General features: G+C 48.8%; 1 protein-coding gene across 4 annotated transcripts in view; it reads right to left on the bottom strand.

Moving 5' to 3' along the window:
- Positions 1-8253: 8253 nt before the first annotated feature.
- The window catches only part of WASF2 (WASP family member 2), a 72874-nt gene continuing 53678 nt past the window's right edge, over positions 8254-27449 (bottom strand). For all 4 annotated transcript variants that reach the window (XM_072827593.1, XM_072827591.1, XM_072827590.1 and 1 more), the window contains 7 exons: positions 23351-23485; positions 22678-22831; positions 20432-20549; positions 19294-19424; positions 16834-16989; positions 13586-14100; positions 8254-12300 (listed from right to left, as the gene is read on the bottom strand). In XM_072827593.1, the coding sequence (XP_072683694.1) occupies positions 12143-12300; positions 13586-14100; positions 16834-16989; positions 19294-19424; positions 20432-20549; positions 22678-22831; positions 23351-23485 (1367 nt within the window). In that variant the 3' untranslated portion in view covers positions 8254-12142. The remainder of the gene's footprint in view (positions 12301-13585; positions 14101-16833; positions 16990-19293; positions 19425-20431; positions 20550-22677; positions 22832-23350; positions 23486-27449) is intronic.

The raw sequence follows: 27449 nt of genomic DNA, 5'->3' as shown, positions 1-27449 counted from the left end.
GTATGTTTCTGTCTCTGTGTGTGGAGGAGGGTGGGGTGGGCCTGGGGTAGGGGGAGCCTGGAATGGCGGGGAACTAGGTCAGGCCTGGGAGCCTGTTGAGGGATTTGGGGAAGCTAGAGAACCAGGGTGGAGGATGGCTGGCAGGTGACACCTCCACCCTTTTATTTTATTTTTTAAGATTTTATTTATTTATTCATGAGGGATACAGAGAGAGAGGCAGAGACACAGGCAGAGGGAGAAGCAGGCTCCCTGCAGGAAACCCCATGTGGGAGTTGATCCCAAGTCTTTAGGATCATGCCCTGGGCTGAAGGCAGGTGCCAAACCGCTGAGCCATCCAAATATCCCCCCCATCCCTTTAGATGTTGACCTAATGGGCCCTTCTGCTCAGACCAGGGCACTGCCAGGCAATGACCCCACCTTATCCTGAGGACAGAAACCAGGGTGCTAGAGCCTTCTCGGACTGCGAATGCCCACGTTAGCTTTTGTTTGGAGCTTTGGCATGAAGTATATGCTCAAAGCATATCCATTTCCTTGATAATAGTTCCTTCAAATTGTGGGTGTTTACCATGTGCCAGGCACTACGCCTGGTGTACACGTATGTTACCTCCTATGCTGAACAAGCAGCTCACGGCACAGGTGGTATCTTCTCCATTTTACAGATGAGAAAACTGAGACTGAATGAGGATTAGTGACTGGCCCCAGGGAATATCCATTTTCACAACCTGTGTTCTGTTAGCCCATGGCCTCTCATCTCCCTCCTCCCAGGCCTCTCATCTCCCTCCTCCTCCTCTCATCTCCGTCCTCCCCATTAGAACGTTCTGGATCTTGACTGGTGGGGTCCATCCTCAGAGTCAGAGGACATATTTGGGAGGAGGCTGGATACAGTGTGGTCATTCTGGAGCTGGAATGATGATGGTAAGTGTGTACACTTGAGGACACAAGTGTGTAGGTCCCTGAGTGTGGGTGTTTTGGAACCAGAGAGTATGTTGACCAGGCAAGGGCAGGAGCAGGTTTAGAAGTGTGGCTAAAGAGGAAGCTCTTTCTTGACTAGCAAAGGCTCCCAGCCTCCCAGGGTAGGCAAAGCCTGGAGATAGGACCCTCAGAGCACCCCTCCATTGTACAGATGGAGGGGGGTCTGAGACCTGAGGAACAGTCACTTGCTCAAACTCGCATAGCTGTGCCAGGCTAGGACTCAGGTCTTCCTCCATTTCCATGGCCAGAGCTCTTTCACCTGGTGTGAACCTCCTAGTGTCAAGGCTCCTCCCCAGCAGAGGCCACGGGATTCCAAGGGGAGTGGACATGCCAACAGGGGCTGGGGTAGAGGTGGTGGAGGGCAAACTGGGCCAAGCTACACCCAATTCCAGTCCAAATACAAAGCAGGGGAGCCCCACCAGGTCAGATGGTGACCTTCTAGGACTTCCTTCCTGGAAGGTCCCTGGGAAAAGACCCCCAACTCAGCAAGCAACCTCCCCCGCACCAAGTTTTGGTCCAAATATTTCATACATCGCCATGGCCCTTTGCACGGTATTATTGTTCTCTTCATCTTACAGATGTGGAGGCTCTGAGAATAGAGGCCCTCTTTCGTTCATTGCCATCCTTTTTTTTTTAATTTTATTTTTTTAAATTTTATTTATTTATTCGTGAGAGACACACACAGAGAGAGACAGACACAGGCAGAGGGAGAAGCAGGCTCCATGCAGGGAGCCTGACGTGGGACTCGATCCTGGGTCTCCAGGATCAGGCACTGGGCTGAAGGCGGCGCTAAACTGCTGAACCACCCGGGGCCGCCCCAGTTCACTGCCATCCTTGAAGACAACTTACATTTCATAGAGGAGACAGTAATCAAGAGACAAGTTTAAGATTTGGTAATGTCAGAGACTGCAGAGTCCTCAGAGAGAAATAAAGTAGGGAAGGGACACAGTACATATAATCTTTAAATGAGGGCTCCCAAGAAAGGTCTCACTGAAGGTGACAATTGTCCTGCCTAAAGTCACATAGTAAAGGTTTGAACTGGGATTTGAACCTAGGTCCATTTGACTCCAAATCTGTTCCTATCCTGAGTAAGGGAGTCCATCTTTACTTTTTCTTCCTTCCTTCCTTCCTTCCTTCCTTCCTTCCTTCCTTCCTTCCTTCCTTCCTTCCTTCCTTTCTTCTTCTTTCTTTCTTTCTTTCTTCTTTCTTTCTTTCTTTCTTTCTTTCTTTCTTTCTTTCTTTCTTTCTTTCTTCTTTCTTTCTTTCTTTCTTTCTTTCTTTCTTTCTTCTCTTTCTTTCTTTTGTTTTTAAGATTTTATTTATTTATTCATGACAGACACATATAGAGAGGCAGAGGCAGAGTCACAGGCAAAGGGAGAAGCAGGCTTCTCGCAGGGAGCCTGATGTGGACTCGATCCCAGGACCCCAGGATCCCAGGACCTGAGCCAAAGACAGATGCCCAACCACTGAGCCTCCCAGGTGCCCTTCCTTTTTTTTCTTTTTAAGATTTTGCTTATTTATTTGAGAGAGAGAGAGCATGAGCAGGGCAAAGGGAGAAACCGATTCCCTGCTGAGCTGGGAGCCTGATGTGGGGCTCCATCTCAGGACTCTTAACCAGGGTGCCCCAGGGAGTGAATTTCAAGAGCAACTCAGAAAGAGGCTAAGCAAGGAAACCTGGGTTGAGAGCCCTGTCCCCAGGTTGGGGAGAAGCTAGAGGTCTCCAGGCTAACCCACAGACCTTTGGGAGGGGTGGTGTGAAGAAGTGCCTCCTTGCTGCCTCACCCGTGTTCCCAAGAAGACCCCACAGGGGAGACCAGAAGGAAAGGGTGCAGGTGCCTGGACTATTCAAGGCAAGTTTCTGGCTCCAGAGCTCAGCAGAGCCTAATGCTTCTCGGCTGGGAGGGCCTGTGGTAGGCTCCCACACTGTGGGTTCTCCTCTGTTGTCCAGATGTGGTTGTATGGTGGATCTGAGGCATTTCTGGAAGCCTGTATCTGGGGTCTCTCTGCCTTGGGCTCTGGGCCCACCCTGAGGGACACCTGCCTCAGCTCCTCGGGTCGGAGCCTGTGAGTGGTGGAGCTGGCTGGCTTTTCCTTCCTGCTGGGATTCTGTAGATACAGCTCGGGTCTTCCTTCCCTGTACTCCTACCCTGTGCTTCCTCCAGGAAGCCTCCTTGGCTAAGTCCTCCTGGGGCCATGAAGATGTGGTTTATACAACATGCCTTGCGATACTTCTGGAGTAAATATTAGAGAGAAGTCTTGCCCTCTTCGTCCGCATAGGGACCCAGGAGGCAGGGCTGTGTGTCCCCCTCCAACTGAGGGTCCCTGAGAGAAGGAACATGCCTGTGCTCTCAAACTGAAGTCTTCTGTGTCTCTTTCAGCCTCAGATTCATCTGGCACTAGCCTGGAGCTACTCAGCTTTGCATGCCTGGTGCATATGTGTGTGCATGTGTGTTTTTAGGGGTGGGGGTGGGGGTGGGGTTGTCCAGGCCCCTGACACCTTTCCTTTTTCATTTTTTAAGATTTTATTTATTTATTCATGAGAGACACAGAGAGAGGCAGAGACACAGGCAGAGGGAGAAGCAGCCTCCATGCAGGGAGCCCGATGTGGGACTCCATCCCGGGTCCCCAGGATCGGGCCCTGGGCTGAAGGCGGCGCTAAACTGCTGAGCCACCCGGGCTGCCCCTCTGACAGCTTTCCAACCCCATGCCTCATCCCACCAGCTACAGAAGCTTGGGAGGTGAGCTGGGTAGTGGATTGGGGGGGTGGGGGCAAGGGCTGGGGCCTAGAGCCCTCCCTGCCTTCCTGCCTAGGTAGGCCCTTGGGCCCATCTCTCCTCTCCTTCTTCCCAGGTCCTGGGTGGGGGAGGGGAGGAGCCCCGCGTGCTGAGCCCCCGCTGGGGCCATGACCGCCTCTCCCTGCAATAAGTGAGGAGACAGCAGCTATTAATATAAGATGAGTTCACGGGCTCACAGCTTCCGCAGGCTGGAAAACAGGCTCCCGGGGCTGGGGGCTGCGGCAAGGCTGGTCGTCTGTCAGATTCTCTCCTGGAGCCTGGAGCCTGGAGCCCGAAAGCCCCACATTCCCCAGCTCCTTACACGCTGAGACTTGCATGCATGGAGACCTATGCGTACACACACATGAGCACACACAGGCGCCTTTGCGGGGCTCCAGGCTCCTGGCCGTTCAGCTAACACACACACACACACGCACATACATCCAGCATGCACGTATACCCCGGTGTACCTGCACACTGGTATACACATACATGTGGATATATCATTGCACACACATTAATAGACCACATCAACTTATGCACACGTTTGCATGCAGGAGCACATTCATCAGTGTACATACGTGGCCTCGCACACAGGAGTATATACACACACATACTTATCCCTGTATACACATGAACACACGGGGCCAGACATGCTTGCAGTACAGATCCATTTACACACCATTGCACACCCACCTATAGACAGACACAACACCGCACATGTATCTACAGACGCTATCCAGGCAGGTACACACATTTGCACATAGGCCCACATTCAAGGACTTGAGTGCATGTGTATATGCCCCTTTGCACATAGAGCCACACGGGCTCCCTGCTGTCAGTGCTCAGCAGTCACGAATTCACAGGCAGACCCTTGGTTTCCAGGCACCGGGCTGGCTCAGCCTCCCCTCCTTGTCTGTCCCCTCCCCCACCCCTGTGACAGGCAGCGAGTGCTCCTGCCAACCCCCATGCCTGCCTTCGGCTTCCCGCCCCCCGGGGGTCCCCAGATCCCTGATTAACCCCCTCGCTAATTGGCCACCAGCCCCTTGACTTTGCTGCAGGCCTTCTCAGGAGCTGGGAGCGAGAGGCTGCAAATTGGCCAAGCAGAATGGGTCTGGGGAATAGAGTGCGGGGGTGGGGTGCGGGTGCTGTGAGCCCAGTGGCTGGCGGGAGCCAGGCAGTGCACTCCTGATACCAGAGCTTCAGGAAACACTGCCATCATATTCTCTTGGGAGGGCACCCCTATGATTCATGTGTACACAGTCACATGAAGCCTTCCCTGCACACACATTTACACACACTCACCAGTCATGTGCATGGACATGATTCACTCTATATTTTTACACAAATGCACGTGAACATTTGCAGATACCCAAGTACATTCATGAACTCTACATGTACAAGCAACATCTTACATGTGCATAAAATTACCTGCCAGATGTAGAAACCATATATACATGTGCATCCAAACACATCTCACCAAAACATACAAGCTCAGTCATATGTATGTAGGCTTGCAAACATGTACACTTACATGTTACACATACCTATGAGTGGACTCCTAAGTGTACTTGTAGACATACATCTACATGTGAGTGCACACCCATGGAGCCCAGGCATGCATTCACAGGTCACTCACGTGTGTGTACATACCTTGATGAACAGGTTACCGGGTGGCCACTGAGTAAGGAGAACCCTCTCTAGCCTGCCTCTGGCTCTGCAGAGGAAGCTCCAGGTTTGTGCAGTCCACTGGTGGGGGTGGGGAGAGGTAGCGGTGGAACCCACCCAGGGTGCAAGTTGCTATTACCCAGCCTCCATCTCAATACCTAAACCTGGGACTTCCACTGGGTTCCCCTCAGCCTTCGGTTTCCAGACAGAAGGGCAGAGCTTTTGGAGCACCTGGCTGGCTCAATCAGTGGAGCCTGTGACTCTTGATCTCAAGGGTGGTGAGTTCAAGCCTCCTGCTGGGTATAGAGATTGCAAAACAAAACAAAAAAACCTTAAAAAAAAAAAAAAAAAAAGGAGGGGCAGAGCTTCTGGCTTTAGTCTCTGTTGTTCCTGTCTCCTTGGTTCTGGGCTTGAGCCCATGGGGAGAGTTCTGCTTTCTTGTAGGCAGCTTGGGGCCCAGAAGAAAAGGATTTCTATTTCCATGCGGGCCAACTTGCTGTGTGACTTTGGGTAAGTTGCTGTGCCTCTCTGGGCCTGTTTCCTCAACTGTAAAATACCACTAAAAAGCTTTGCGTTGGTAATCCTCCCAGGACTGGCCTGAAGTCAGTCCATGGGGTCATGTTTATGGATGCGCTTTATTCAGGCACATTACATTTGGGAGAGGTGGATTTCCCAAGATGGTGAGACTCCAGGGTGGAGGGAGGGGTCACATGCATCATGGTCAATGTGAGGGGGCAGCAACGTGGGAGCTAGATCTGACCTTTGACTTCTCAGCCAGGAAGTCGGCTTCTCTTTAAATATGTACACAGTGCGAGGAGGTGTGTACAGTTCCCGAGGTGAGGGCGGGCCGGCTGCCTGCTGAGGTGGGAGGGGGTCTATGCAGGACTCCTGCCACCACCATACCCGAAAATTCTACCATGAGAGAGAAATTCCTTTGGGTGTGAAAGCTTTTTTTTTTTTTTTTTTTCCTGTCCTCCAGCGTCAGACCTCCCTCTAGACACCCTCATCTCCTGGGGCTGAGGGACTGTCTATGAGGAGCTCCTGAACCTGCTCCCAGCCTCATTATCCAGAAGGGAACTAGCTGACAACCACCCTAGAACAGAACTCACAGGAAATGGTGCCAGGTTGCCCTGGCCACCGGGCGGCCAGGAGGGGGCAGTGAGGAACTGGCGGAGGCAGCGCGAAGGGAGGGGTGGCTCCTGAGGACTCTGTGAGGTTTGCCTGCGATTATGTGTTCCTGTAACTGTGTGCCGATCTGTGTCCTTGTTTGCACAAGGGCAGGGCTCTGCGTACGGTGTGTGCACGTGTCCTTGGGCCTGGGTTCTCAAGTGTGCCCACTCACGTGTGTAGGTGTCGCCTTGCGTGTGCGTACCTGTCTTCGTGTCTGAGTGTGTGCATCTTCACAGGTGTGCACGCGTGTACGGAGCAGGGTGCGCCTGTGGGAAGCCCCAGCCCACACCCAGGGGCCCACTTTGTCCCCCGGCGGCTCAGGGTGCAAGGGCTTCCAACTCTCACGGTCTGCGCGTCCGGCCCTCGGGCCTGCCCGCCTGATTTCAGAGCCGGGGCAAGAACAAGGATCACCTGTAAAAGGGCGCCAGAGGGAGGGGCAGGCCGGAGGGAAAACCTGAACAAGACTGCGATTCTAGACGGCAGAGGGCCCGAGGCGTTTAGGCGGCAGGGCGGGCAGCCGCGACCTCTGCGGAGACCACGTGTGAGCTGTGGCTGCTCCGGGCCGGCCCGGACCTTAGGCAACCCGACCCCTGACCCTTCCCTCGCGAGGCGGGCTTGGGCAGGTAGCAGGCTCAGCAGACGCGCATCCCCCTCGGGACTGGCCCAGGAGGGGAAGCCGGGGGTCACGGCCCCCAGGGGAGGCGCCGCCCGCTTCCCAGAACCACTCTCCTCCCCTCCAGTTCCCCAGCAAGGGCGGCTCCCGACACCACCATTTTGTCTTCTCCCAGGGCGGGCGTCTGGCTGCCTGTCAGTCACCGGCCCGAGGAAGCCAAGTGCTGACTAAACACAGGCCTGAGCGGGAGGGTGGGGCGAGGGGCTCCGGCGGGGCGAGCTGGCTCCCGCGCCCCCTCCCCTGCACCCCCACCCCCGGCGATGAGCTCAGAGCGGCTGGCGCGGCACTTGCTGACAATTCAAAACTTCTGCCCCCCCCTCCTGGGACGCCGGTGGGGGACTCTCCTTCCCTGAACGGCAGGCGTGGCCGCTGGGGTCACCAACCTGGCTCCCCGCCCTCTCCCGGGGCAACTGGAGCTGGGTGTCTGCCCATCAAGTGCCCCCAGGGACGGCCACCCGCAGCAGCTGTGCTGCCAACAACCGTTGCTTCCTGGGTAGGTCATTTTTGGGGGTCAGAATATAAACCCAGCCCCTTCGCCTTCCCAGGCAGGAGGGGGTACACACAGCAGCCTCAACTTTTTATCGGATTCCACTGAAAGTCCTTCTATATTTAAGGTACGTTGCCAGGGTGGGAGAGGCAGACGAGATGCCGGCCAGATGCTGGGAGGCAACATCGGCATCTGCCAGCGCCTCTCTTCCCCCTGATGCAAGCGGCCAACTGCTCGTCTCCCCAGCTGAGGACGGCTGGACATCCGGGCTTCCGGGTCCCCCAGCTTGGGTCTCCTAAATCAAAATGGTTTCTGGCCTCCCCCTCCCCCTCCCACAAAGCCTACGCCATCCAGACCCGCAGGCCTCCTGCTCCTCGAAGCCACTCACACAAGACCTCCCTCCAGGGCTCGGCCACCACCTGTGGCTATCAGTGTCGGCCCCTTCCAACCACTTTCCCATTAGAGACAGAGACAGGCACAGACGCACAGACACACACAGACACCAAAGGTGGCTGAGCAGCTACAAAGATTTATCAAATTATTTAAAATGTTGGCATTTACATATTTGCACGTATAACATAAAATCGTTACGTGGAATCCTCAGGCCATGGGGTGCTAACGTGGTCCACACGTGAGCCAGCCAGGGAAACAAATGAGACCAGGCTTGGAGCCACAGGGCTTTAAAAAAACTGGACGTCCTTCTAAGCCTAAGAGGAGTAGGGCGAAGAGGAAAGAGTCACCTCGGGGGTTTGATTTAACCCCACCCTCACAGGTCTCTAACCCCCACCTCTCCTCTCCCACCCTGAGGGGAAAGGGACCCATTTCCAGACTGTATCCCTACTACATATACGCCCACTCCCTAAAATCGATGTGGCAAACACACCCAAGAATCCACTGGAATAGGTCCTTATAAATATATTTATATCAGAGAAAACAAGGCACTTTGGGAGCATTATAGCTCACTCTCCTACATGTACATCATTCTAGACAGAAAGTAAAAATTGGTTAGTTTCTCAAGTGAGTTAACTGAGTCAAGTTAATACAATAACAGAATTGTTCCCTAGCCCTCATGGAGGCACAGCATGAGGCATATCTCCTAGTGACACCTGGTCCCAGGTCTGCTGGACCCCAGTAGAGCTCAAAGCCTGATGACGCCAGGAAGCCTGACATCTCTCCTGAGCAACAGCCCCTTGCCCTGGGGCACTGGCCCCCTCCCCAGGCCCTGAGGTCAGGTGAGGGGGGCTGCGGAGGGAGGCAGGCTGAGAGCGAAGCTGGGACACGGTGGGAATGCTTAAGCAGGGTCACCAAAGCCACAGAGACCTCAATCTGTCCAAGCTGGCGCTGCAGAGCCGGAGGATCGGCGCCACGGGAAGAGATTTCACATTAGCCCTGACAACACTGCCTCGGCTCTGCGGTGACATTGGCCAGGGTCGTTTCTGAGGGCGCTTGAGCTTCCGTTGGAGGCGAGCTGGAGCTTGGGCCAGCTGCTCTGAGCCTCCAAGGGATCGCAGAGCCTGCCCCCTCCCTGTGGCTGCTCCTTTGGAATGTAGTCATCTCACAACCGTGGCAAAGCCACAAGTCACTTCTGACACTGCCGACTGGAAGCTGGGTCCCTGGGCCACAGGAATGGGGGCAGGTCCCCTGGGCTGGGCAAACTAGGGAAGGGAGGTGGCTCCTTAGCTTCAGCGCTTTAGAGTCCTTATGAACTACTGCTCCACACTCTTGCCAGCCTCAGCCCAGTTTAAATAATCACTAAACTTTGCATTCTACAATTACAGGATTCCAAAGACGCACAATTACCTGCATAGGGTCCTTTATCATCTTAAAGGGCTCCGGGTTTAAAGAAGCATTGTGGGTTTTTTGTTTTATTTTGTTTTGGTGCACATATGCATAAATAGAGCCCAGAGGGCCTCTCAGCTGACTGGGTCCCCAGCCCCCCGAGCTGAGGAGGCTTCGCAAGGCCGGCTGCTACAAAGCACAGAGCTTGGCTGCATAGATTTTAATGAGAGCGTCAGGCAGAGCTGTGCTGTTGCTCTCCGGGACTTGCAGATCATTACCAAACCAGCTGTAGGATGAGAACACAGCACATCGAAACCCTAGGAGGTCACTGAGCTAATGATCTAATCCTACCTTCCGCAGGCAGTGCCCCCCCTTCTGCCCCCAGCCCTTTCCAGGGCAGACTGTGTCCATTCCAGAAGCCAGGCCAACACCGCCCCCTTCAAGGTCAGAGCAGAATGATAGCAAGTGGCGCTGGCTCCCCCTTTTCCGGAAAGGAGGGGGATGGGGGTAATTTAGTCAAAGCCATTAGGCCCGAACCCTGGCCTGGCCAGGCCCCAGGACTCCTATTTGGGAGAACCACTGCCCTCCACCTGCCTCTCCGAGCCACTGCTGGGCTGCAGCCAGGGACACCTTCAACAGCCATTTTAGGGTTCTGAAGAAAGCACCTTCAGCTTCCTAAGTACAAGGTGGGAAGCAAGGTGGGGGGCACACACAGTCTGGTATGGCCAGCACGGAGCACGGTGCCCGCCCCATGGCAGACATCTGATCTGGGGAGGGCGGGGGTCCAGTCTGCAGTAGCCCCAGCAGGAGGGCATGCTGGCCCCTACAGGCTCAGTCCCCAGGATAGAGTTCAAGGAAAGAAGGCAGAGGGGGAGCATCCAGCCAGGGCACAGCGGTAGTACCCATGATTACACACTCCCCTCAAGCCGGAGGGGTTTATGAGGGCTTTGGCAATTACTACAACCATTTGCTGTGCTGGGTAGAGACAGATCCTGTTTCTCTTTGTTTCAGGGCTCTGAAAGCCGGAGAAGCCAGGAGAAGCCGGTTTCAGCATAAGAGGCTACACAATAGTTAGGGCAGAAGAGAAGAAACCTCACTGTTGGCCAAAGCTGACCAGTTTTTTTCTGAATAATAGCACCTGTGTATTAGCTCTGGGAAAAGGGGGAGTGAGGGAGGGAACATCACGGCACACAGTGAGGAGGGAGCTGGAAACAAGACCCAGAGCCCCTCAGCCTTTCAGCCCTCCTCACAGCTGCCAGGCCCCCCTAGGCAGCTACCTGCGGCAGCCACCAGCCTGAGGGACTGAAGTTTCTATAGTTGGCAGAACCTATGCTTAAATTGGGGAAATAAAAGGGGGACGAGTTGCAGAGGAATTGAAAGCAGCACCTGTCAAAGCTGCGTACCCCCTTCCTTCTCTCACTACCTTTGGTCCCCCAGAAGGGCAGCTCCCAAGGCCATGTGGTTCAATGGCGATAGTAAAGGGGGAGCAAAGAATTGTAAGACAGGCTATAAGGGTCTGAGCAGCACTGAGAGGCCCGGCACTGGCTCTGAGTCCTCCTCCTGGGACTCCCACCTATGGTGAGGTCTGGAGTAGTAAAGAGCCAAGACTGCTCTACCTGGACTCCTCCAAGTGCCCACTATTTGGTCGCAGAAGGCACAGGTGACTTGGAACCAGGAATTCTGGGCTCTAGAGTTCTGTCACCATCCAACTGTGTGACCTCAAGACCTGAAGCAAATCATTTCCCAGCATCATTAAGAGGGTAGGATCCAAGGAGTTCCATCATTCTTCCAGTTCTGCAGTTCCGAGTCTCTAAGCTTGGCCCCTGATGGCCAACAGAGGTCCAGATCCCTGTCAAGGCTAGTTTGGTCATGGGTACTGGAGGTTTGAACTGGGCTCTGGTGCCTAAAGCACCTGGTAGTGAGGGAGGGGTATTTAAAGGACACTTGAACACCACACTCTGCAGAGAGCCTGAGGGGAGGCAACAACTTCAGCCTTCAGAAAGGCACCATTTCTGGGTAGAGAGGGAGACACTCTTTAGGGCCTGATGGCTCCTAGAATAAAGCGCACCGAGACAGAGATGGCTTAGCAAAAGGTAGCTAGCTCACCCTGCTGACCACGGCACAAAGGTGTGGCAGTCTGGCTGCTAGGGCATGTGGCCTGCTCTGCCCTCTCAGCGCATGGGAAAGGGGCCAGCCGTGCCCATGCAGGCTTTAGGACCAGAAGATGGCTGGCACTATTTGAAGGGTAAGGATTTTGGAAGGAGACTACAGATGAAAATGGCTCCCAGAGGAAGATACCAACTCCAATCTAAACCCAATCAAAGGGATCTGCTTTGGAGTTCTGCCTTCTCTTCAATATGCAACAGTCACTTGAAGGGAAGAGGGAACATCTCAGCTACTGAATCTCAGGAGCCCCCATGGGGCCTGTCCATGGGGAGATGGGAAAATGTATGTTGATTTGGAGGAAGCACTTGGATATATCTTTGGTTGCTTCAGGGAAGACTTTGGCCCCTTGAAATTCTTTTTTCCTCTTTCCCCCCCCGCATCAGACTGTTGGGATATGCATCAAAGAAGGCAGCAGGAGGAAAGAAAAAGGAGGAGGGCAGCAGGCAGAAAGAGTTAATCCGACCAGTCGTCCTCATCAAACTCAGAGGAGTCATCTTCTGAGTCGCTGTACTCCACGGCAATTCGACGTGACAAGATGGTGGCTACATCGTTGCCCACGACATCTCGTTTCTCTTGTTCCTGCTGCTCCTCAACCTTGCGCAGCTGAAAGCCTGATGAGATAGAGACAGAGAGAAGGGTTCAGAAGGTGAGTGGGTCTCCAAAGGTCTGGGGATCCACACAGGACTGAGGAAGGGGGCGTGGCCAGGGGTGGGCAGAGTCTGGGAAGGTGTGGGGATCCTCTGAAAAAGTAAAAAGGGAAAAGAGAAAGCAAGAAAAGAAGTAAAGATGAGGGTTTATCCAAGCCAGGCCCCAGTGCCATAGGCATGTTGGAAAGGAAGCCTGCCATTCTTTCCATTTCCACAGGCTGGTGAGGATGGCACTTCTCAGGAGGCTCTGAGTGGGGAGTAGCCACCGAACTGTACCCACTAGGCACTCAGTCTCTCTGGTTCACTGATTACCACTGAGCCCAGCTGCCCCAACTGGTCTCCCTCAGACAACCCCTAGTTCTAGGAGTCTCGCAAACCGAAGAAACGACTTTAAACCACTGGAATTAGACCTGACCTCTGAAAGAAAGAGAATAAATACTCCACAAGGGTGAGATGATAAGGGAGGGCAGGAAGGTGGGGAAAAGGGAGGGAAGGAGACAAAGAGGGAATAGGAGAAAAGGGGGAGAAGGACGGGGTGAGAAAGGGGAAAGAGAGAAGGGAGGAAGGGTAAGAGGACAGGGCATGACTGGCCAGAGAAGTATCTTCTAGGGCAGTGATACTTGGTTTTCTCTGGGGCACAAAATGAAGGCAAACAGAGGCAAAGCCATGTCTTGTCAAGGAGTTCAAAGACCCCAAGTTAAGAATCTCTTACTTTACTTATTTAAGGTAATCTCTACACCCAAGGTGGGGCTTAAACTCACAACCCTGAGATCAAGAGTCACCTGCTCTTCTGACTGAGCCATCCAAGGCCCCAAGAATCCTTATTTTATCTATTTTGTTTTTTTTATTTTTTAAAGCTTTTATATATTTATTTGAAAAAGAGAGCACAAGCAGGGGGAAGAGCAGGCAGAGGGAGGGGGAGAAGTAGACTCTCCACTGAGCAGGGAGCCTGACTTGGGGCTCAATCCCAGGACCCTGGGATCATGACCTGAGCCGAGGGCAGATGCTTTGGCTCAGGTGCCCCAAGAATCCTTTACTTTAAACTAAGATGGAAAGAAATCTAAATCTCTGTATTTTCAGAGTGAAGCCTTTCTTTAGGCTGATCTGAGGCCTGAGGTCCCTCCCAATCTCTCCCCACCCAATGAAAGCTATCCCCTGGGAAGGGCATGGAACCCCTAGGCCACCCTCTAACCAGTCATCTCGGCTGTAGAAATTGACAAGTGGTCCTGGACCCAGCACTGGGAATTACCTTGACGTATGGCTGAAAGTAAGTCGCTGCGGGCATCACTCACAGGAGGCAAGGAGGACTTAGGCTTGGTGGCATCAGAAAGTGGTGGTGGTGTGACAGGCTGGACATTGGGACCACTGAAAAGGAGAGGAGGGGGCCCCGGGGGAGGGGGAGGAGGGGGAGGCGGAGGTGCACTTCCTATTGGTTGGGACAAGGGAGGTGGTGGCAGAGTCGGGTAGTCAGCTGCAGGCGGTGGGGGAGGAGGTGGAGGGGCAGCAAAATCGGGGTGAGGTGGGAAAGATGGGGGTGAAGGTGGTGGTGGGGTCCCTGGAGGCCCAAATCCTCCAGGCGGTGGAGGGGGTGGAACGCTCATCATTGGAGGTGGAGGTGGAGGGGCAGGTGGTGGAGCAAACCCGGGTTTGGAGCCTGGTGGAGAGCCCAGAGGAGGAGCTGGTGGTGGATGGCTTGGGCTGACCACACTGGATCTTTTGGGTCCAGCTAAGCCAGGCCCTCTTTGGTTGCTGTCTGTTGGGCAGCTAAAAGGACAAAGAAAAAAAACCCACCATCAGTCTCAGCACGCAAACATCCACCTCTAATAAAGCTTATCTATGAGCCTAGGTTTATTTTGGTTGTCTACTATCATTTCATTTTAGCTCAAATAGAAAAAATGATCAGAACAGACCAACAATGCAATAGGAAGCCTTGTAATGCAATGAAGCTTCTCATCAGCAGAGGGATATAACCAGTAACTGAGAAAAGCTATTTGTTTTTTTTTTTTTTTTAATTTTTATTTATTTATGATAGTCACACAGAGAGAGAGATCGAGGCAGAGACACAGGCAGAGGGAGAAGCAGGCTCCATGCACCGGGAGCCCGACGTGGGACTCGATCCCGGGTCTCCAGGATCACGCCCTGGGCCAAAGGCAGGCGCCAAACCGCTGCGCCACCCAGGGATCCCGAGAAAAGCTATTTGAAAGAAGTTTACACTGGGTTCCTCTATCAGGTAAGGGTTGGCTGAAGTCATTTTCTAGGTCCCCCCTCAAACTTTCCAGCTCTCCAAAGGAAGGCACCCTCCTGAACCCTCCATTAAGAGGGATAGTCAGTTTTATCCTGAAACCAGGAGCAAGAAGGCATGCAAGAAGAATTGGAATAAAAATCTAAACATTACCCACCCACTGGGCTCTATTACTCAGGCTATTATCATTTACCAAATCTTGTGAGGGCAGGAAACCCAAGCCAAGCTAACCAAAGCTGAGCAGAGTACAGATTTAGGTAAATGCACCTTCAGTGCTCACGTGGAAAAACCTGAAAAGGGATGACGATCTGAGGGTCAGCAGAGATGGGAAATGAATGTGCCACCAGACTTTAACTGGGTTGAGAGACGACTGAGTTGTACCTTTCCCAGGTCACATGTGCTTGGCTGTGGCTGCAAGGTCTCAGGCCATGTGTGAGGCTGAAGGATTTTTTTCCACCTTGGTACCTGCCCTCCACTAATAGTTACTTCTTAGAATAAAGCATCCATCTTGGGATTTTCCATAGACCTTCCAGCCTTGGCTGCATGTGATGGGGCAATCAGCGGGAAGAGATCTGGGATGAGTGGTTTCAAGAGCCAAGAAGAGTGGATCCGCGTGAGGGGAAGGGGTTATAGCACTGCTTTAGGTGTCCATCTGAGGGGTCCTCAACATATCCAACCTCTGATTCAACAGAGTCCGAGGAGAAAACTGTACCTTTCAAAGCTCTCATTTGTCAGGCATCAGAAAGGGCAAAGTAACGGAGCAAACACTGAAATCTGAATACTCTTCAGATCTCCATTCAGTCGTTACTTTCTTTTTTTTTCTTTCCTTTTTTTTTTTTTGAAAGATTTTATTTATTTATTCATGAGAGACACAGAGAGAGAGGCAGAGACATAGGCAGAGAGAGAAGCAGGCTCCATGCATGGGAGCCTGATGTGGGACTCAATCCCAGGTCTCCAGGATCACACCCCAGGCTGAAGGCAGGCACCAAACCGCTGAGCCACCCAGGCGTCCCCAGTCATTACTTTCTAACTCTTCCCCTGTATACCTCTGCCAAACACCAGTACCAACAGAGTCTACATTTGATCTCCCTTTTCCCTTTGTTTCATTCTTTCTGGAGATCTATCCAGCAGTGAAATGAACCAGAACAGGGGAGGAAGGTAACTGCTAGGTTCCTAGATAACAGGGCACAGTGTCTGCTAAATACTGTAAGGATGGCAGATTATACCGCTTCATCATGCCATGCTCAGTTAAAGCTAGGTAAAAACAAGAGATATGATGGTGATCTCCATCTGTTCCAGTATAACTAACAGTTAAAAATATGGGCTCTGGGATCCCTGGGTGGCTCAGTGGTTGAGCGCCTGCCTTCGGCCCAGGGCCTGATTCTGGAGTCCCAGGATCGATTCCCACATCAGGCTCCCTGCATGGAGCCTGCTTCTCGCTCTACCTGTGTCTCTGCCTCTCTCTCTCTCTCTCTCTCTCTCTCTCTCTCTGTGTGTCTCTCATGAATGAATGAATGAATGAATAAATAAATAAATAAATAATCTTAAAAAAAAAAAAGAATATGGGCTCTGCAGACTGAATGACCTGCTTTCCAATCATGGCTCTGCTTATGACTGGCTGTGTGACCTTAGGTAAGTTCATTGACCTCTGTGTGCCTCACCACTTACTCATCTGTAAAATGGGTACCTACTTCAGGAGAACTATTGTGAAGATGAAGCATCATATACAGTGTTTGGCATAATGCCTGGCACCTCACAGACACTTAATAAAATGTTAATTATTTTTATTATCTACACAGACTTGACTCAAGTTATTTTATTGGTCCTGCCCTGGATTTGGAACACTTATTTTTTTTTCCTTAAGATTTTATTTTTTAAAGTAACCTCTAGGGCACCCCAGGTGGCTCAGCACTTTAGTGCCGCCTTCAGCCCAGGGATGATCCTGGAGACCCGGGATTGAGTCCCATGTCAGGTTCCCTGCAAGGAGCCTGCTTCTCCCTCTGCCTGTGTCTCTGCCTCTCTTTCTCTGTGTGTGTCTCTCATTAATAAATAAATAAAATCTTAAAAATAACAATAATAATAAAAATAAAAATAAATAATAATCTCTACACCTAACACAAGTGCTTGATTTTCATAACCCTGAGACAAGAGTCTCACCCTCCACTGACTGAACCAGCCAGGGACCCTGAGGTACACTTATTTTGTTTTTGAGTGTGTAACCACCCAGAGTAGACAGGAGAGATTGCACCATTTACCTGAATTCTGCTGGTGGGGGAGGCAAGCTGTCCTCAGAGAAGGAAGGAGAAGGCGGAGAGGTGGAGTCTGACAGCGGTGGCGGTGGGTAGCTGCTTCTGTCCACATTTTCAACAGAGCCAATACTGCCATTCTGGTACACCAAGGTGGGTGGGTACCTGACAATGAACCCAATGTCAAAACTGTCATTTCAAGTGTGACTGGCACTTCTCAAGTTTTTTTAAGAGACCCTACAAAAATGCATTTGGTACAAAAGCGTTTAGGAAGAAAGAAATATTCCCCACATGTTTTCTGCTGTTCGGAAATTTTACTTTAGGATTAAATTCAGGATTAAAATTTAGGACTAGGGATGCCTGGGTGGCTCAGCAGTTGAGCGTCTGCCTTCAGCTCAGGGCATGATCCCTGGGTCCTGGGATCGAGTCCCACATCTGTCTCCCTGAGAGGAGCCTGCTTCTCCCTCTGCCTATGTTTCTGCCTCTCTCTGTCTCATGAATAAATAAAATCTTTAAAAAGAAATTTTAGGACTGAATTCTGTTGTATTAAGTATCTCCCAGATATTCCTGCTGGATTCAGAGAAATGGGATTCAACCCAGCCAATCAAAAACCATGCTGTTCCTTTCCCAGTGCAGGTTGGCCTTGTCAAACCCAGCAGTTCTTTTAAATTCCCTCCCAAATGTTAAGAGCAGCCTAACTGCTCCCAACTCCCAAAGTCAGTCTTGAGGCAAAGGGCAAAGCCAAGCCCCAAGGCTAGTGAGCTGCAAACACGTGACTGGCACACAGCCTGGTTTGGAGGTCAGCAAGCCTCTGGAGTACTCAAAGGCCAAGGAGGCATTTGATTGCAAAACCAAGCTGAGGACAAATGCAAGTTGCTGTGTGGTAGCTAGACTCGGTCTCCCTGCCAGGTCTCTTATCCAACACTACGAGCTGCCAATTTAAGTAGGGTGCTTAGGGCCTGTGCCTCATAAAAGCCTGTCCCTCAGAGCACTGGGCCTTGGGTGAACAACAAATTTCCAAATAACACATGTACACAAATAGCAACTAGCAAATATGGTTGCTTCTGTTCTACCTCCCCCTTCTCTCCACCACTGCTGGGTTCTAAAGAACTCCTTTCAAACAGACCCTGGAGGGAAGAGAGTTGGAGAGAACTAAAAATCAAATGATGCTCTGATGCAGAAAATCCCCAAGGCCTGGAATAGGCTTGGTACATCTCTTTGTAGGTTTACCAACAAGCATACCCAGGTAGACCAGCCATGTAGCCCAATCCCAAACTTCTTGGACAAGAGAAAAATGGCAAGCAAAGTCTTCGTTTTCACCGGCCCCATTCCACACACACACAAACCAAACACGTAATAATTGGCAATCTGAATGCGCGAGGTTCTGGCCTTAGAGTCACGGAACCTAGGACAAGGCCTGTCTGAACAGGATGGGACCATGGAACCAAATGGCCCCTTTTACTGGGAGGTAAAGGTAATGAAGGTACCCTCAGGGCTGATTTCTTGACAGAGAGAAAGGTTCATTTTTTTCTCTTACCATCTTCATCACTCTTTAAAACAAATCTCTTAATCCAAGAAGAACAAGTGTCAGAAGTGTCAAGATTTTTTAAAGTCAAGATTTTCATGGTAGAGTTATTCCTAAAAGCAAGAACAACTCAACTCTTTCCTTTTATCATTCCTAGACACCCAGCATGGGCTGGCATGGTTCTCTGACAGCCAGGATGCAAAGTATTTAGAGAAAAAACCAGGGCAACATTCATGCCAAGCAGTCGTGGTGACTTGGCTTTGAATGTCACACAGGTCAGACACCAGGATAAGCATCAAACCAAACTCTAAAACCATTTTTTTCCCTTTTAAAAACCTCCAGTGTGATTTGGTATTGGGAAATGGGTCAGACTGACATCTACTGTTTCCCCCCGGAGATATATAGCCTCAGTACTGGCCGAACGACCTTTCCCACACTGTGTCTGAGGTCTGTTTTCAGGCCCCTGGCCGGCTTCTCTCCCTAGACAGACAAAGGCTGACTGAGAAGTTGTTTTGGTGATGTGCACAGATTCTCTACCAGGCCCTCTCCACTCCTGTGAAATGCCCAGCTCTTAGGCATGACCTTCAGATCAATGCTCTGGAGGCAAAGGGCTCAAGACCACTCTTTTTCTCTTTCCAGTCTTTCCTTTCAGGCCCACAAACATACTGTGTCTGGCAGAGCAAGGGCACTAGAAGCCATAGGCTTTCTTTTCCAGACTACTACAGTCACCTCATTTAAACTGCTGAGTCTCTTGATTTATTTGCAAATTTTAATCACCAGATGGATGCACGTGAAGGTAGCTGATTAATAGTGGTATTGATCTTAGCCACATAGACACACTTCAGGGAAGTGTGAAATGTGGCACACCAGAGCTGTCAAGCTGTTGCCCCCCAAAACCCAGGCCCTTCAAAGAATGTTACCAATTATATGAAAGCATCACCTACCCAGAAGGCCCCAGCTTTTCTTTGGATTCCACAAACTCTTGTCCCATCTTCATCTTCTCCCACTCTTCCTTCCGTGTTTTGATTTTACGTGGATTTACATTCCCTCGATTTGGATTATCTTTCTTTTCTCTCTATAATGGAAAGAAACAGAAAAGCCTTTGTAAGATATTTTTCCAAAGTCCTTCATTAAAATTCCATCCACCTTCCTGGATGCACACCCAAGAAATGATTTGCTTAGACAACATATAGTAACTAGAGAATTTAGAGACTTACTGGTTTTGGAATGACCTAGAGGTCATCTAGTCCAAATCACCTCCCAAGGTCAAACACATTCACTCACTCCAAGACTTAGACACCTCCACAGATGGGAAACTCATTACCTCTTTGGGTAACTCATTCATGTTCTCAACAGCTCTAATTGTTAGGAAGTTAGTAAAAAGCTATTTGTTACTTGCTCTGACACTAAAGTCAGTCAGTGTATCTGGGACAAATATAAAGAAATAGTTAACGAAACAAAATCAAACCACCAATGAGGAGTTCCTCAGCCTGTGCAGCTACACTAGCCCCTGGCACTCTCTTGGGCCTCCCGGTAGCCATGCTAATGGGATTATGAGGTTGCAACTGGTAGGTCATATGCTTATACACATCACTGGAGGTCTAAGAGGAGAAGAGCAGCTCCCAAAACCAGGCCTATACCCTCACCCCGCCCCATCCAACCAGTAGTGAAGGTGTTAAACCGTTCCTGTTTGTAAATCAAACACTGTAGAGCCCTCTGTGCTGGTCTCTGAGAAATGAGCTGCAAAACTGGCGGGGAAGGGACTAGCCTAGCTTGAGTGTCCAGCAGAGTCAGGTGCAAATTGCAAGAGAAATAAATGGTGAATAGAAAAGTCAATTTCTAAAACTCAGCCTGAATATACTCAATTGTTAATAGCGCTAGGGGGAACAAACACATTTTTGGTGTGATTTATACTTTCATCTTGGTTGTGCTTGGAGTGGACACATTTTTTAAAGAGTTTCACCTGGCATCCAAGCAAGCAGCCACTCGGAATGATTACTTCATATAAGACTGGCTTCCTTTTTATCCCCCCTCCACAATCGTGCCTACTGATGTGTAGAACAGAGGCCCCTTTCCCCTCACCCTATGCCTTCTCTTCTCTTTCATGATATCCTTGGTGTCCTGCAGCATCTTCTCCTTCCAAAGATCAAAGAAGTACGAAGGGTCTGTGTAGAATTTGAGTGCCTCTTTCCCATCGTCCCTGGGATGGAAATGAAGACAAGTAGCTGTCAGATGAGCTCCCAACCAAATCCAGTATTCCAAATACCTACCAGTTAGCAGTCTTTACACTGAGGAATCAAGAAGTCATTCAAATCAACTGCATACTTCCTCTTCCACATCAGCATTCCAATGCCCCTTGAATGGTATCTCTTTACTTACCTGGCTTTTTAAGAAACTTAGCCTTACTTTTAATTCTTGGTAGAGGAATTTGCATGGTCAGGGCAAGAATAGGTTAAAGCAGCAGGGATCCTGATTATTTCTAATGATCTGCATGACTACAGACATTTCCCTGGGGATATCCTGATATCCTGGCACATCAGAGGGGATTTCTGTCACTGGTTCCCAATCCTCCACCACTTCCCCAGGACTCTCTATGAAGCATTAGTGGCTCCCCACCCATCTGAAACCTGTACAAATATATGCAGGTTCACATGTGTACATTATGTATCCATATATACACATGAAAGAATATATATGTGTAGTTGTTATTCCTCTGTAAAAACAGGTAACCACGGCAATCCACCTTCTTGCTCCCTTCTAGATTAGCTCAGCACCCCCTACCCCACACATCAACCACAAGGGGGCCCCAGTGAGAAAGATGGCCAGCTGTTTTATGAGATTTAATTACCATCTTTTAGGGGCTGTGACATAAGTACAGAGGGAGCTACTGAGTGTCCAAGTAAGGGATACCTGCCAGACTTGATCCTGGTTGGAATCCTGCACTTTGGCATGACTGAGTCTCTCTCTCTTTCTAGAAAGTATGTGCTGGGGTGGACATTTATTTTAACACTAAACTAGAAAGAATTAGAAAGGCAATTCTACTCCCTGGCGTGTCACGACACACAGAAAGCATTTCCAAATCAAACACTAATGATTTCTATATTAAATCTTGTTCCGAGTTAGCTACACCACTGCTCATTTCTGTTAGGCCAAATCCAGATAATTGAGAGGAAAATGATAAAAAGGAAAATACCATTAACTGAAAAATAAACTTGTCTCAATATCATTTGTTTACCCTATTCTACCACACAAGCCCTAGGCCGTACATCACACTCCCTTCAGTATCGGGTACACACTCTCGTCTTGCCCTGAAACCCCCTGCCCAAATCCAACTCAATAAATGATGGAAGCTACAGAGTCAAATCTCTGTCCTGCTGTTAGCTAGCCCCTTTGAAAGCCAAGGTACAAACGTAATTTTACACAGTAATAACATAGGATAGATGCTATGTACTTTTATCTGTGTGAAGAGCTACCATGCTCCTATTTCCAGGCTCCCGGGAGCAGGTAGGTGTCCTTGAGTTTCACACACACACATTCTACTTTGCAGTATCCCCATGTCTCACAGAAGACATCTGCCTCCAGCTATCTGTAATTACTTTTTACCTGTTCCAAAAATATTTATGGATACAAGCAAGATAAATATTCGCTTTCTGCCCCTGCTCAGTGGTATTTTGCAGGATGATCCCATTACGGACCACCGGAGGGGGAGGGGCTTTAAGTTGTCTATAAGGCTACCTTCTTTCCTCAAGTTTAGCTGCAACAGTGTAGGTCCTAGCAGAGGGGAATGTCGAAAGGATGTTCTAAACAAAGTGAATGACACTCATCTGGAAGAATGCCAATTATTCCTTAAGCTTTGGAAGGACCCTCAGGGCCCAGAGCAGCCAGTTCACAAAGCTAGCCCCACTAACACACCCAAACATCTGGTAATCTAGTGGTTTCCGAGTAAGTGGGAGCCTTGCTAGAATGTTGCCCCTGGGATGTATGCTCCAGGACTGCCTTGTAACAAAGTCCTTTTGGTTCTATAATAACTAAATTCCTTGGATGGAATCCAAGATGGACCTGGCTTATACCAAATTAAACTCTGCAGCATGCAATGCTATAGCAAACTTTCAATACATATTATATTTACTATGAATTTCAGAAACCAAACAATAATAAGTGAGAAGTGTTTATATGGTAAACATTAGCTGCTGCTGCTGCCGCCACAAACAACACTGGGGTAGTAGTAAGCTTTTGAATACAATCCTCGGATGTAAACATCTTTAAATAAAAAGACAATCTAGTGCTGTTAGCCACAGGTTGACAAAGGGAGGAACTAGCCAGGTTACCTGTAAGGGGTAAGATTGTTGAGAGGTGGAGGAGTATCACAGGTGTTATAGGTTTCCAAGACAGGTACTGGGAGAGAGTTTCTGTCAAAAAGCTTCTGGTCTTGAATGGTAGAGCTTCTGAAGGCCTTCCGGGTGTTGATTCCTTGCAGTGACACTGAGAGAAGATGGAAGGCAGCAGAAAATGGACGACAGGCTATTTGAGCAAACACTGAGTCACACCAGTCTGAGAGGCCTCAGCTGCTGCGTTTCTTGGCTGCGGCTGTCTGCAGCCAGGTTTTTTTTCTCCCCCTCTGGGGAAGCCCCACAAGGCTGTCAGCAGCCCAGCCATTTCACGACTGAACAAAATGAGGCAACACAAAGGTTTACTATGTGGCCAGATCTAGCAGGCCTCTCCTTAGGAGGAATGAATCTTCCAAGTACTTTTATGGTAACAAAATACGATTGGGGGGAGGGGGAATTTGAGCAAGAATTGGGGGAATGGGAGAAAGGCAGCATGTGGGGGTGTGGTAGAGCTAAAAAGGTTTCTTTACACCATCCAGGCTTGTGTCATTTCAAAGCAGAACTCCATAGGTCTCTGTGATTTTTTTCCCCCTCATTTTTTTATAAATCAGGAGAAAAAAATTCTAAGAAACTGCTCAGCAAAGCCTGCAAATGCTGAGCTCAGCTTCCTTACCTTCTTCTTCCTTGGGATCCAGCTGAGTGACTTTAACTTGTAGGCGGTCGACCCTCTCAGCAAGGGAGCTTACCCGAGAGGCAAAGGTATTTGCCTGAGTAAAGAGCTCTCCAACAATGTCCTCTGCATATTTACCTGAAGAGCAAAGAAACCAAGTCACTAGTGCATAAAAATGACATAAACGGTTAGAAAAACGCTACTAAAGATCTTATTCCCCACTTCCCCAACCCACACACCCACCCCCTAAGATGGTTTGGGTTACATGCAGATGCTTGCTCTTGGAGATAGAGACGTGCCCTCCATAGCTTGAACAGTATGCATTTTTTTCTCTAATAGTCTTCTTGGCAAACTCGGAATAGTCACGAACTCAATGCAGGCTGAATAATATCAAGAGGTGCAATACACAAAATTAATCCTGGAAGAGTAACAATATGTCTACACATTTGCCTATAGCCCTTAGCCCCTTGCTGCTCTGTAAAAAGCAACTTGTCAAATGGTTCTGGAAAACAGATTGGGAGTTACGGGCACTTTGTAGGTGTCTACAATTAACCTGAAAAATAAGAAATTACATCCTCAGCGGAACCTCCAAAATACATTCAACAACTATGATGAGTTGTGGTATCTTCGAGAGGCCTTGAACTTATCAACAACTCACAGCAGAGACCTATAACTTCTTCTATGGGGTGAAAAGGTTATCTTATGTTTCATAATCTACAACTTTGCTTTAGGTTATAATCCTTCAAATCTACATCTCAGGGAACAAGGGAAAGGCTGATATTTTCAAGGCCTCCCTCAAAACCAACATACCAGTGGTCTCTTTCTACAATATCTTATTTTTTAGAAAAAGAAAAGAGTTTCATACTTTCAACCCTGGAATGCAAGGAGAATTTGCAGCCAAAGAAACCTAACAGCAATTTGACACTACCTCCATATTGTCATTCCAAGCCACAAAGCACATTCTTGCTAGGAATGAAGAGCGGCACACATGAATAAATATACCATCTGAGTTTCTTACTTGCAAGGTAAAGGTAGGCACAGTTTTTGTGCCCAACCACAAAAACTGAGAACTATTTTAAGTAGGCTCTGATTTTTAGCTTCTAAACTATATTTATGCTTAGTCCACACTTGAGGGGGAAAATATTAGTCAAAAGGCCAAAACTGCACCTTCACGGTGAACCCCAGTTCACCTTCCCAGCGTAACCTAGAGAGTAAGGATAAGACCAATCAACAGCATATTTTTGAATTGCTGGTAAATTTAGTCAATAAGAGTTTCTAATCCAGGAAGGAACAAGTCTTTGCATACTGAACGATTTTGTGATTTAAACAACCATGGGAAGCTCCTGGGCTCAAAGAACACAAATTGGCTAACGAAGCTGCATTTCTGTTCTGCAGGGTAAGAATTGTATCTGAACTCTGTCCATACTGCAGCCAAGTTCCTATAAAAACCATACTGCATCAATGATCCTCCAGGTAATGGAAAACTGGAAAGCTAAAGCAGATAAACATGCAACATTATGTGCTCAAAAATATCTGTTAACCAGGGCACTGACTTTTGATCTTGGGATTGTGAGTTCAAGCCCACATTGAATGTAGCCAATTACTTAAAAAAAAAAAAAAAAAAAAAAAAAAAAAAAAAAAATCTGTTAATGGACCAAGTATTCTGGAAGAAAAGAAAACCCCAAACCAACCCACCCTTAAGTCACCAAGACAGTACCTAGGATGTCCTGCTCCTCAGTGAAGGGAGTAGTAGTAGTGTGAGTAGTATGGCTAAATGTGGCACAGTGATTTTCAAGATAAAAATCTTATCCCTAACACAAACAGGCAAACACTGAGAATAGTATTTGAGAGGTGTTACAGATTTTTTTTTTTTTAAGATTTTATTTATTAATGAGAGAGAGAGAGAGAGAGAGAGAGAGAGAGAGGCAGAGAGAAAGCAGGCTCCTCACAGGGAGCCTGATGTGGGACTCTATCCCGGGACTCCAGGATCTTGCCCTGAGCCAAAGGCAGACACTCAACCACTGAGCCACCCAGGTGTCCCGAGAATGCTATTTGAAGAGGAAGTGAAGTGGTATGAAGGTTTTTCCTACTGTCATTTCATCACATCAGGCCCTGGGCCTACTTATAACTACAAGATGATACATAGAAGAAGCAGAGGACTTCAATCAGAAAAATCTGGATTTCGGGGCAGCCCAGGTGGCTCAGCAGTTTAGCGCCATCTTCAGTCCAGGGCCTAGTCCTGGAGACCGGGGATCGAGTCCCGCTTCAGGCTCCCTGCATGGAGCCTGCTCCTCCCTCTGCCTGTGACTCTGCCTCTCTCTCTCTGGGTCTCTCATGAATAAATAAATAAAATCTAAAAAAAAAAAAAAAAAAAAAGATCTGGATTTAATCTCAATTCTTTCTATTTATACGTGCATACTCTGCAGCAAGTCACAATGTCTGTTTCCTCATCTGTAAAATGGGGGTAACTATATCAACCTCACAAAATTGTCATAGGATTAAATGAATTAAAAATGCTAGGTTGTTGGGCAGCCCCAGTGGTGCAGCGGTTTAGCGCCGCCTTTGGCCCAGGGCTTGATCCTGGAGACCCTGGATCGAGTCCCACGTCAGGCTCTCTGTATGATGCCTCCTTCTCCCTCTGCCTGTGTCTCTGCCTCTCTCTCTCTCTCTGTCTCTATGAATAAATAAATAAAATCTTAAAAAAAAATGCTAGGTTGTTACAATGAAATTCTTTCTTATAATGAATGGTCAACCACATTTAGATGACTTTCAAGACTGTATCTACATATCCTGTTTTACACTTACAGGAATTTATTAAATTAAATTAAATTAATTGATTTATTTGAGAAAGAGTGAGAGCAGGGAGAAGGAGAAAGAGAAGCAGACTCCCCACTGAGCAGGGAGCCTGACATGGGGCTTGATCCCAGGACTCTGGGAATGACCTGAGCTGAAGGCAGACACTTAACTGACTGAACCACCCATGCGCCCCCACTTACAGGAAATTTAAGATATAATTCCAGTCAGTAATATGATAGTCCCAATTCTCCAAGTACTAAGTATTACTCCAATCTGAAAACAGAAGTGTTATACTTATATAGGAGAAAACCAGAGTGCCTTGTTCAGAGTTAAATTTCATTCATTCAGATTACCAAGACAGACCCACGATCCCACCAGGACATTCGTAATAGTTATCAACCACATTTTGCAAGAGATTCCAAAAGCACTCTTCACTTTTCTTTTCCTTAACAGAACCGTTAAATGAAATCTTATGTGGAAGTGAACAGGTAAAACTGATTTTTAGAAATGTGACACTGCTCTTGCTTCAAGTCTAAATGAAAGTCTTGGAGCCCCCCAGTGGTATGGCCCCACTACACTCAGAAAACCCTATATCATAGCATGATTTCCTAATTACCCAAGTGAGGGTTCCATTCTACCGGGTGGTCAGGATACTGATTCAAAAGTGCAGGCTGGCTGTGCCTATATATCCTAAGATACGGCAACCAAATATGTGAAATGCCAATCTCTGCACTGAGGGAAAATAAAAATTCTGGATATGCTATCATGGAGTAATCCAAAGCTCTGGAATTTTTAGTTTTGTGTTTTATCCATTCCATAATCAGATTTTGCCTACTAGACCAAGCACTTCTGGCTAGAGTACATGAGGCCAAGGTCATGAATGTGAAGCACATATGAGACTGTTCCTATCTTGCTATCTGCTGGATGAAATACTAGTCATCTTTCAAGGCCTGGTTCAAATCTAACCTCTTCTATGAAGCATTCCCTAACTCTCCTTATGCTCCCACATCATGGACTGACTCCCCATAGAAAGTATTACTTCCTTCCCTGTATTCTCTATGCACGAACATCATGGAATGGTGGAGAGAATATAGGTATGAATCATTTGACAAACATTTACTGAGCTTCTACTGGATGCCAGATACTACACAAGATAAACACTGGGGTTCAAGACCAAACAACACGTGATTTCTGCCTTCAGAGAACTTTTTTTTTTTTTTGAGAACTTTTAATTTAGTATAAGAAATACAGATAATTTGCAATATAGTGTGGTAGGTAATAACACAGGCACATAATTGGAGCTCCA

This window comes from Canis lupus, chromosome 5 (assembly GCF_048164855.1).
Source record: "Canis lupus baileyi chromosome 5, mCanLup2.hap1, whole genome shotgun sequence".
Lineage (NCBI taxonomy): Eukaryota > Metazoa > Chordata > Mammalia > Carnivora > Canidae > Canis > Canis lupus.
The sequence above is the reverse complement of the archived record's forward strand: the minus strand, read 5'-3'. Positions and strand labels throughout refer to the sequence as shown.